Source organism: Lissotriton vulgaris, chromosome 11 (genome assembly GCF_964263255.1).
Source record: "Lissotriton vulgaris chromosome 11, aLisVul1.2, whole genome shotgun sequence".
NCBI classification, from domain to species: Eukaryota; Metazoa; Chordata; class Amphibia; order Caudata; family Salamandridae; genus Lissotriton; species Lissotriton vulgaris.
The window spans coordinates 151946596-151958749 of NC_141699.1; the positions used below are offsets into that span (position 1 = coordinate 151946596).

Consider the following 12154-nt stretch of genomic DNA (forward strand, 5'->3'; position numbering starts at 1 on the left):
CTGGTTTCAAACCAGAAATGCATAGCCAGGCATGCCTTCTTAAGAGAACGCTGGTGTTAACAGCTCTATAAGCAATGTCACCAGCATCTAACAGAATTGCTCGAGATGAGCTGCCCCTCCCGCACTAGGTCTTGAGCTTTGGACTTGTGCTCATCAGGTAGAAACTGCAGCAACGGCTCTATTTCATCCCAATGCGCCCTATCGTACCTAGCTAGATGTGCTTGTGTATTGGAAATGCGCCAAAAGTCTTCTTCCAGAGGCGTCTAAGAATTTAGACTCTTTTTCTGGTGTTGGAGCATCCCCTGACATTTAGGAATTATCTTTCATACGTGCATTAGACGCTACTCGAGAATCCAATGATAACTGCCCCCTGATGTAAGCAGGGTCAGATGGTGCTGATTTATATTTCTTGTCTACCCTGGGGGTGAGGATACTTGCGTGCACAGAATCATTAAAAATGTCAACTACATTTCTGAGCATACCCTTGAGCATTGAAAGAGTGTGCGAGGATTTTTGTGAACTGAGAAGAGTTTCGAAAAGGAAATCTTCTTCTAGGATTCCTTATGTAACTGGACCCCATGGTAATTAGCAGCTCTGTTTGACAATTCTATGTACCCTACACTGTCGTCTGGTGGAGAGGGCTTAGTAGGGTACGGATCAGGATCATTTCCTGTGGGAGAATTGGTGTCATAACCTCCTCAGGGGTCTGTAGGTGGTGGATCATTGTCGCCAGCTCCATCCCAGTACCCATCATCCTCATTATAAGGTATATATGGTGGTGGTGAGTCAGCAGGTGAAATTAGCAATGGTTGAGACTCAGGAGGAGGAGAAGGGTTAGTGCCCACATTCTTCCTTTTTAAAGGGATATGGTAAACTTATTCTGACTCTGGTTCACGTTTTAGTGTCTCTTTGGTGGTAATATATCTTTGTTGGATGAATATAGAGTTCTCTTTGTTTTGGATCTAGTTTCGAGGGTGGAACATCCAAATTGAGCTTCTTTGCTGGAGTCGTCGCCTCCTTCTGTTTTGGCGCCGGTGTTTTGGATGCTGAGGTTTTCAGATCCAAAGATGTTTTTGGCGTCGAAGGGGGTTGGGCTGAACCAGACTTTGACCCGGAGGTTTCGGCTCGGTGCCCGGAAGGCTTTGGAGTGTGTTTTGGTGAGAGTCGGAGGACGGGCGATAGAAACATGTTCTTGGTGCTGACTGTGGCCCTCAGGCGGAGGTTGGACCGGAACCTTCTTCAAAGTCTTAGGTGGACTTTGGGACAAGGGAGGATCAGTACTCACGGTACACTGCCCTTGCATGATTTTTTCATCCTCATCGGAGACGGATTTAGAGACTGAGATGGAAACCTGTTCTTCCTTGGCTCCTATGGCTTTTCCAGTTTCCTGTTCCGAATCTTCTCCTAAGAGGTTTGGAATGGAACCTGTTGCAAGGTCGAGTCAGACGATCGCAAAGCGTCTTCTTCGATCGGAAAGCCTTACACATGTCGCAGTCCTGTTGTTTGTGCTCGGGTGACAAGCACAAGTTGCACACTTAGTGTGTGTCGGTCCGCGGGAACTATGCGCGGCACCAAGGTCAGAATTAAAATGGAGTCTGTTCCATCTTCTACGAGGCGGACCGACACGGGTAGGCGCGACGGCCTGTCAAGAGCTACCCAATCGAAAGAGGGATTTAGAGTAAATACGATACGCGGAGAATGAAGATACTTCCGAGAAACAAACTGGATCGCAGCAATTCACGTCCGACCCCGATGGCGGAAAAAAATTATTTAACAATGGAGTCGATGTCCATGTGCACTATCACCGAAAGGAGGAGTAACCTTCCTCATCACTGGAAAGAAAGAAAAACAACTTCCAAACATCCGGGCCGAACACTAGATGGCAGGAGTATGCAAAGCATGTGATCTACAGCTCATATGCCTCGAACATCAAATACCTGCACCTTCTTCACAGCGAATGGGTTTTTCTTTTGCGCCTGCCACAAGAAAAAAGTCCCAGTCCCTAAAATGCAACAGTCTTGCTACCACAGGTCTTAATGGTGGCCCAGGACTGATGGGGTCTCGCAGGGACTCTATGCACTCTTTCCAGTGCATAAAATTTGGTCAGACCCTCAGGCACAACAACCTTCTGTAGCCAGTCCTCCAGAACAGAGATCATGGAAATTCTCTCCAACTTCTGAGGCAACCCAATTACTCTGTTATTTCTACTAGACCTGCCCTCCTGGTGCTCTACTCGAATTTCCAGAGTACGTAGTTCGCCAGTCATCGTTGTGAGGCGCGACTGCATCTCAGTAGTGGCAGAAGAGAGATACTGTACGGCCGACTCCACCTTGTGGACTCTCTCCGACACCTTTCTATGGTAATCATGCAGTAGGCCAAGATTAACCACCAGGGCGTCAATCTGGTTTTCTAAGACATCCCTAATGGACCCGATTGCCTCTAGAATGGCATCTAGTTTGTCTCCGGTGTCATGTTTGCCTGAGTCACTCTGATGCATGGATTTACCTAGCAATTTACATACCTCTGCCAAGGGACCTGAAGCAGCATCGCCACAGCATTTCTGTGTTCTACAATGGCACAAGAAAGAGTGACATATGTCAGGGCCACCAGTCAGTAGTGTCTTCCCAGAGAAAAGAGGACAGCAGAGAGGAGGGGGAAGGGGGTGGGGGACACGAGAAACCAATTAATGGGCTCTGGACCCCCCTCTGGAGAGTGGACTCAGGCAGCCTGAAGCTTGATGTTCTACCTCAGAGACTACTCAATATGTAGGGCAGCTCCACAACCTTCTCAAATTAGGCGCACAACCTTCTCAAATTAGGCGTCCAGTATTCATAGACTCTTTACTTGCATTCTAGCACAGTTCACTTCCCCCTCAGCACAGACCAGTCCCCACTCACGCTTGAGAAGGCAAGCATGCAGTGCTTTTCTCTGCAACCCTCAGCTTCCACTTTGCAGCAAAGCTGCTCTACTAGACCGAATGAGGAGACATGGTGAAACGTGTAGGCCAGTCTCCTCTTGACCCCTTGGGATTCATCAATGCCACCAGACACGTTTGAGGTGCGCCCGCTGTCAGATTTCCTCTTGAGGAAGTGGTGTGTACCCCCCACCTGCAGCCCCGCTTCAGTTCCTAACAGCACGGAAAGCACCAAAAGCCCTCAATGCTTTGGTAACTATAAGCTGTTGGGCCTTCTGTGAGGTTCCACCCGCGGACAACATCTTGTCCTCGGCTGCGCCAGGCTCCACAGTTCAACCACTCCACTCAGGGTGAGGAACTCTGGCATGGGGTCTTTGGCTGTACTAACCGTCTCTGCACTTCGCCCCCTCCAGATAGCTCAGTCTCCACATTGCTTCTCGTTGTGAGCCCGTCCCTGTGTGACTAGATTTACACCAAAATGCGGACAGGGAGCTTGTGGGAATGTGCTCCTCCGTCCATGATTGCAAGCTCCACCCCCAACCAATTATCCCACATAACTAATAACTCACCACATAAATCAAGCTTTTTTCCAATTTTCCAGTCAGTCTCTCTGTTTCCGTCAATCCCAAACCCTTTCATTGTGGTCACTTAGCTCTCTTGTTCGCATTAGTCTTTCTCGATTGCTCGATTACCTTCACTCTTTCTTTTTTTCCCATGGACACTCCACACTATGGCCAGGTGAGATTCTTCTCAAACATTCCCAAAGTGTGAGGTTTGCTTCTACCTTCTTCAGGTCTTTCACTACCTTCCCTTACATTCTTTCATCTCAGCCACTACTCAGAATGCTAGTTTAAAGTAATCTCCCTCTCTCCTCTCCAATAAACATCTTACTTTACATGTGCATGAGGTCTATAATTTCCCCATGTTGTGATTAACAAGTTTGAAAGTACGCAGAAGCCAAGTCTGCAAAGGTCAAAGTTAATAAAAAAGGTTCACCTTAATAAGATGAAAGAAGCAGAAGCTTGGTCTTGTACTGCTAAAACTGTTGGGAGCAAATGAGCACAATAAAAAGCCACGCCTTTATAAATATTAGTAATAAATACTTTACATACATAAGGAATATGACAAGAAACTGATACAGTAAATTATGACAAGAGTATAAACCTAATGTGACCCAGTAAGGATGAAAAGCTTTGTTTTTGGCAATAGATCCAGCCTTCCTTTTTTGTTATTCGATCAATAAACTATTTTTGTACTGGAACCAAGCATCAAGGAAAACTAAACACTTTGGAAACCTGCAAAAATATAGGTGGTAAACATGCTAATAAAATATTCAACAACTTGTTCATTTCAATGGATTTAAATGCAAGACTATAATTCCATTTTTGAGGAGAAATTTCTCATCAACTTGTATTGGAATCTGAACAAAGGCAATGAATGGGAATATGTGGACAAAATATACTGTACCTGGCATTACTTTGGATGACTCTATATTTGTGAATTCTTTCTCCATAGCCTGAACATGGATTTCTACATCAGCAGCTCTCTCGGGCACCACTAATGGCATGGGGACTGGAACCTCTGTTGGCACTGACACTGGCCCTTCCACTAATACCAGAGGTTCCTCTGCTGGCAAGGCCACGAGCTCCTTTGATGGTTGTACTACCTGTTCAGTCACTGGCTGTGCCTGCGGCTCCTCCACTGGCTCTTCTTCAACATCATCTTTATGACAATCTTTTATGGGTAGCAATCTTTCGTCCATGTCAAGTTCTGTTACAGGTTGATAGAGAATCTGTTCATTATCTTCCTTTTCGTTCTGTTTCTTGGAAACAGAAGATTCCATTTCTGGAATCATGGACTCTCTCATCGTGCTGTCACTCTCTTTTATTGCTATTGCTACTACTTCGTCCTCGTCCTCCATATCGTCATATTCTTCCTCCTCCTCTTCTTCAGATTCCGAGCTGGATTCATATTCAGATGATTCTTCACTTTCATCAGAAGACTCCACCTTAGAAGATGCCACACTTGCCAAGTCTTCTAGAGGAAGAAAATAGTTCTTGTTTTAGTCAACTGATATTCCCTAAATATTCTAAAATGCATACTCCTATATTTTTCTTTTCATGCAGGGAAGAATGCATTCAAAGCACTGCAAAGTACATAATATTTTCATCAGACCCATATGCATAACGGCCCTTCTCCTAGCAGTGTCACAGAGCTAGTATATTTGCTGGTTTCAAGTCACATGACTAGACAGTCAAAGTTTGAAAACGTTAAAAACACTTATTTAAACCAAAAGCGTCCTAGAATTCCGATGACAGGGACTTAATGGGCCTTCTTTGCAACACAAAAGCAATAACCATGAAGACCTTGAGAAAGGAAAATGCTACTTACCAGTATGCATCTGTTCTTGGCATGTAGAGCTGCAGAGTTACAGACTGTGCATAGATCGCCACCTAGTGTTGGGCCCGGATGTTTGCAGTTTGTTGTCCTGAAAAGTTCTTTGGAAGTCACGAGATAGGCGACTCCTCCTTTGGACCACATTGCGCACGGGCATTGGCTCCATCCTCAGATTGTTTATTCGCCATTAGGGAAATGATTGAGCTTTGCAAGAAAAGGAAGGATGCCCATGTAAGCTGTATCTAATTAAGATAATACTGGAACAGACAAGGGTAACCGGGGTGGCGGGTGGGCGTGTGTAACTCTGCTGCTCTACATGCAAGAACAGATGCATACTGGTAAGTAGCATTTTCCGTTCGAGGCACATGAGCTGCAGATTACACACTGTTTATAGATTGTATAGCAGTACCCACTCTTAGCGGCGACCACCCTTCTATGTTGCAGTAGTTTGAAATAATGTTTAGAGAACCGCCTGGCCCACATGAGTTTGTTGTTTGGGTTGCACATCTACACAATAGTATTTTGTGAATGTGTGCGGTGTAGACCATGTAGCTGCTCTGCAGATGTCACCTAGGGGAATGTTCCTTAAAAATGCCATTAAAGCACCTATTTTCCTTGTAGAGTGGGCTTTAGGGTGAACAGATAACGTACGTTTGGCTTTGTGGTAACACATATGTATGCATTTGACAATCCATTTAGCTATCCCAGATTTTGAAATGGGATTACCCTTGTGTGGTGGTGAGAAAGACACAAAAAGTTGTTTGGTCTTACGAAAGGGTTGTGTTCTCTCTATGTAGTATATCAATGCTCTTTTGACATCTAGGGTATGAAGAGCTCTTTCTGCTACTGTCTGTGGCATCTCGAAGAAAACAGGCAGTTCCACAGATTGATTGAGGTGGAAGGGAGAAATGACTTTGGGCAGGAATTTTGGATTAGTACGTAGAACGACCTTATAATGATGCATTTGCAAGAAGGGTTCTTGAATGGTTAGTGCTTGCAGTTCACTAACTATTCGCAGAGAAGTAATAGCTACTAGGAACGCAACCTTCCATGTTAAAAATTGTAGTTCCCATTTATGTAAGGGTTCGCACAGCTATGGTCTCATTAGCCGTGTGAGAACAATGTTTAAATTTCACACAGGTGAAGGTGGTACTCTGGGAGGAATTATTCTCTTAAGGCCTTCCATAAAAGCTTTAATAGCAGGCACTCTGAACAGAGATAGATGCTGTCTGTTTTGCAGATATGCTGCCATTGCAGCAAGATGCAGTCTAATAGACGTGTATGCTAAGTTACATTTTTGGAGGTGCAGTAAGTATCCTATGATGTGTTGGATAGACACGTCTAAGGGATTAATATTACCGTCGCAACAATATATTACAAAGAGTTCCCACTTAGCTGCATAACATGCTCTAGTGGTTGGTCGTCTAGCTTCTTTTATGACATTCATACAGTCTGGAGGAAGGTTAAGGTATCCAAATTTTAGGACCTCAGGAGCCAAATCTCTAGGTTGAGCTGAGCTGGGTCCGGGGGCCTGATCTCTTCATGGTGCTGTGTTAAAAGGTGTGGAGACAGGAATAATTTTTGGTGCGGTACTACAGACAGTTCTAGCAGTGTGGTGTACCACGGCGGTCTGGCCCACGTTGGAGCAACTAGGATGAGGGTCAGAGAATGCTGCTGTAGTTTGCGTACTACTAGTGGCATGAGTGGTAGAGGTGGAAAAGCATACGCAAATCTGTTTGACCAGTTCATCCATATTGTATTGCCTTCGGACAGTAGGTGTGGATATCTGGCGGCAAAGCTTGGGCATTTAGCGTTTTCTTGGGTGGCAAAGAGGTCTATCCGAGGTTGTCCCCACATCTGAAAGAATGTTTGAAGAACTTGCGTATGAAGTTCCCATTCGTGGGTCTGTTGTGTCTGACGACTTAACAGATCTGCTATGGTAGTCTGTACTCCTGTAACATGCTGGGCTAGAAGGAATATGTTTTGAGGTATAGCCCACCGCCATATGTCCTGAGCTAGTTGAGAGTTCTAGGGAGTGTGTTCCGCCATGTTTTTGTATGTAATAGATGGCTGTCATGTTGTCTGTGCGGACTAACACAGCTTTGTTTGATACTTGCTTTTGGAAAGCTTTCAGTGCTAGGAATATAGCTAGTAACTACAGGTGGTTGATATGGAGTAACTTTTGTTGTGGTGTCCACCTGCCTTGCATGGTGTGTTGCAGTAGGTTAGCTCCCCAGCCTGAGAGCGATGCGTCCGCTGTCAAGACTATTTGGGAAACTGGCTCTAGGAACAGACGCCCTTTGGAAAGGTTTTTGGTGTCCACCACTGCAGAGAGCGATGAGTCCGACCGTCTACCAACACTAGGTCTGTTAATTGACCTTGAGCCTGGTTCCATTGACGTGCTAAACACTCTTGTAGGGGACACATTTGAAGTCTTGCATTGGGGACTATGAAAATGTAAGACCATCATCCCTATAAGCTGCATGAACACTCGTGCTGGAAGGGAGTGTTGTGGCTGAAACTTTGTGAGAAGAGTTTGCATGCTGGCTATCCTTGCTGGAGTGGGATAAGCTAGCGCTGTTGAGGTGTTTATTGTGGCACCGAGGTATTGCTGTACTTTGGATGGTTGCAGATGAGACTTGGTGTGGTTTATTGTGAACCCCAAATTGTGCAGCAGTTGAATCGTGGTGCGAGTGTGTTTCACACACTGGTTGTAGGAGCTGGCTTTCATGAGTCAGTCGTCGAGGTACGGGAAGACGTGGATGTGCTGTCTTCGTAAATGTGCTGCCACTACTGATTGACACTTGGTGAATACTCTTGGTGCTGTTGTGACTTCCTGTGAGCTTTGTGAATGGGAATGTGGAAGTATGCGTCCTTGAGATCTAGAGTAGCAAGGAAGTTGTTTTGTAACAGGAGAGGAAGGACTTGTTGGAGTGTGCCCATGTGAAAGTGGTCTGACTATATGTATATGTTTAGCGGTCTGAGGTCTAGAATAGGCCTTAGAGAGCTGTCCTTCTTTGGGATAAGAAAGTATAGGGAGTAAACCCCCTTGTTATGTTGGTGCAGAGGAACTGGTTCTATTGCACTTTTTTTATAGCAGGGATACTACTTCTTGCTTTAACAGTGATAGATGTTCTTGTGACATTGGACGCTATTTGGGTTGTATGTTTGGGGGGGGGGGGGGGGGGGGGGGAGGGGAGATGTTAGTTCTAGACCGTAACCTGACTGAATAATTTGTCACACCCACCTGTCTGATGTGATATTGTTCCAGGCAGGAAAAAATTGTTGCAGTCTTCCCCCCACAGGAGTGGAATGTTGGGGGGGAAGAGGAGGAAAGTCATTGGGTAGGGGTGGAGGCAGAGCGGGAGTTGTTGGTTTTGCCTCTGTCTTTGTTACCCCTGTAACCCCCTCTTTGGTAGCCCCTAGTGAATGTAGATTGGCTAGGGGTTTTGTAGGAAGTGGAGGGGCTGTCTGAGGAGTAGCCTCTTGTGTTGCCTCTATATGATGAGCGACAAAAAGAACGCCTGGGAGCTTGCTGTTGCAAGGCTCCCATAGATTCTGCTGTGTCGGTGTCTTTTTTCATTTTTTCTAAAGACACATCGACATTAGGGCCAAATAAATGTGTCTCATCAAATGGCTGATTAAGGATGGAATTTTGTACCTCAGGTTTAAAACCTGAAATACATAGCTAGGCATGTCTACGCAAAAGGGTACTGGAATTGATTGCCCTTGAGGCAGTATCTGTAGCATCTAGGGCACAACGAATGGAAGCATTGTAATATTTTTACCTTCTTGTATGAGTTCAATGGCCCTATTTTTATACTTGTCTGGTAGATGCTGCATTATGGACTCCAGTTCATCATAATGTGCCCTGTCATATCATGCCAACAGCGCTTGGGTATTGGCAATGCCCCAAATGTTATCTACCTGTGACGTTGTTCATTTACCGGAGGTGTCAAGGAAATAGATTCTTTATCTGGTGGTGAGGCCTCACCTGATGTTTGTGAATTAGCACATTTATGTGCATTAGATACTACTAAAGAATCTAGTGGTGCTGGACCTCTAATGTAAACTGGATCTGTAGGGGCAGCTTTGTATTTTTTTCTCAATGCGAGGGTTGAGGACCCAAGCCCTGACAGGATCTTTAAAAACCTCTGTTGCGTGCTTGACGACACCTATAAGCATTTGCAAAATGGCAGTAGACCTTTGTGTATTACCAAAAGTGCCTAATAGGAAATCTTCCGCCACAGTATCGGTGTGCAAGTCAACCCCATGGTACTGGGCAGCTTTTTGGACTAGTAGGTTAAAACCTATTGTGTCCTCTGGTGGGGAAGGTCTGGAAGGATATACATCATCTTGTAAGGCACATCAGGGGTGTTATAATCATCCCATGGATTAGGTGACTAAGGGGGACTATTGGTCCCTGCTGGGTCATGTGCACTCCCACCTGTGTCATCTGAGTCTGTATCTATATCATCATCTGGATTAGTGGATGGTGTAGGGGAATGATGTGGTGGATGAGGTCTAGGAGGAGGAATAGTATGTGGGTGGTGGTGGAGAAGGGACCCTTAATGGAGAGGTTGCAATGTTGCTTTTCTTTGGGGGAGGAGGAGGTGCAGGCGCCTCTAGTGGTCTCTTCTTGGAGCTAAGAGCTAGTTGGCCAGTCTTAGGATCCTTTGCAAGAGTTTTTTTGAGTAGGATCTATTGTAAAAAGTTCTTCTGTGTGGGGCAGACCCTTCGGCGTCGAAGTTTTCGGTTCCAGGGGTTTCTTCGGCACCGAGTCGGTAGCTGGTCTAAGGTCTTTTGGCTTATTAGTGTGACCTTTTGAAATGTCTTTTACCGGAATGTGCTTTTTCGGTTCCTGGTGTTTTTTCGGCTCCGAAGCGTGCGAGTCGAGACCTTTAGGCGGTTTTTTACTCTGCTCCGAGTGCGGTTTTGGCATCGATGAGCCGCTGCCAGTCTTCAGCGCCGAGTGCTTAAGTGTCGGAGCAGCGGTCGGCATGGTTGAGGAAGATGGCTTCTTCGGTGTCGGTATGGGATCGGCACCGAAAATAGGCAGACTCGAGCCTGAGCCACCTGAAGGCTTAGTGGGCTTCTTTGCCGGGCCCGAAGGCGGGGCGTGGGAAGCATTCTCTCGGTGTGCACCCGGGCCCGAAGGCGAGGGTGTGACCGAAGCCTTACGAGCCGTTGAGCTGGAGTGATGTCCTCGATGTCTGAGTCTTCGGCATCATTGGAGGTGGCACTTTTGTTCGGCGTGCTGGTGTTCTGGCACATCGACACCCTCTTCAAAGATGTCGTCGGGAATCGAAGCTGACAAGCGAGCCATTGTTCTTCGAGTTAGTCGGTCCTGAATCGTCTTTTTTGGAGCAGAAAGAGGCACTAGCGGAACAGTCTTTGGCCTCCTGCTCAGGTGAGAGGCAAAGGTTGCACACCTCATGTAGATCTGTGTGGGGAAACTTCGACCCACATCGAGGACACTTCTTGAATGGCGTCCTTTCCATGAGCCAGAGAGTAAGGCCTATGTAGGCCCGAAGGCCTTCGTCGACGACCGGAATTGAAGACTTCGAAGTAGTGAAGAATCACGTCGATGTGGAGCGTGATCGAAACAATACCATCGTACTGGGTGAAGATTGCGCGCCGAAGGAAATTTGGTTCCAAACCGGAGAGCAGGAAACACATCTGAGCCCGATGGCGGAAAAAAACAATCTGAGGATGGAGCCGATGCCCATGCGCATTGTGGTCCAAAGGAGGAGTCACCTATCTCGTGACTTCCAAAGAACTTTTCAGTACAAACACAAGCTGCAAACATCCGGGACCAACACTAGGTGGCGATCTATGCACAGTGTGTAATCTGCAGCTCATATGCCTCGAACAAGAAGTTCTGCTTAACAAAAAGATTAACTGAGGAATCTCTAAGGCTTGTTTATTTTACAGGGAAAACAGTTTTCTCAACACAAGAATATTAAAAAAGAAAATGTTACTTGCCCTGTGTTCGTAGCATGTAGAGCTGGAGATTCACATGCTGTGCATAATCCTGTTATCCAATGTTAGTATCCAACATGTACAGTTGTTTTCCTTCATAGTAATATTTTCGAGTCACAGGATCTGGTGACTGCCTATTGCTGGTAATGCACATAAGCATCTAATCCATTGTTAGACTGTTTTTTACACATACAGGGTGAGACTATCGATGGAGCAAAGCGATATAGCAGAGATGACAGTGCAAAGAAATTGAAAGGTAATGTTAGTAAGGAAAATGTCTGCAACATACAAAGGCAACAGGGGAGGATAGTGGGCGCATGTTAATCTACAGAACCAAATGCCACAAACAGAAGCTTACAGGGTACCATTTTCTATTTGTGACATGTGAGGCTGCAGCTACACATGCTGTGTATAGACTGTAAAACAGTCCTCCCTAAAGTGGTAGTGCAGCCTGAGAATGTTGCAGACAATACATGATAAGCAGATCTGCACACGCTTGGAAACCCAGTGTGCAATAAATGCACTGGAAAAAGGCATACTTTATATGGTTTGGAGTTGGGCAAAAAAAGGCAGATGCTTTTGACAGAAGGGATTCATTGGAACGAAACTTCGAGACCACTTGAAGATGACATTAAGATTTAGTTCTAAACACAACTAACATCATAGCCCTGAAAGATAAGTTCTTCCAAGTTAAGAGTGCGAGTTCCACTAGCCTACCTGGGGGAAGTTATGGCTACGAGGGAAGCCACCTTCCAAGAAAGGGATTAAAGTGAGCAAGAGTGAAGCGATGGGAAATATGCTGAATGTCCACTCTGGAGTGGGAGGCTTACAGGGTGGAATGGTCTGTTTGAGGCCTTCTTT

At 45.8% G+C, this 12154-nt stretch overlaps 1 protein-coding gene across 4 annotated transcripts in view; it reads right to left on the reverse strand.

Annotated features, from left to right (window-relative positions):
* Window positions 1–12154, reverse strand: part of SETD1B (SET domain containing 1B, histone lysine methyltransferase) — a 402280-nt gene that overhangs the window by 115262 nt on the left and 274864 nt on the right. For 2 of the 4 annotated variants that reach the window (XM_086942988.1, XM_086942986.1), the window contains exon 12: window positions 4382–4948. In XM_086942988.1, coding sequence (XP_086799114.1) covers window positions 4382–4948 — 567 coding nt within the window. Of the gene's footprint in view, window positions 1–4381; window positions 4952–12154 lie in introns of all 4 variants that reach the window. The other 2 variants (XM_086942987.1, XM_086942985.1) reach the window with 1 other exon arrangement.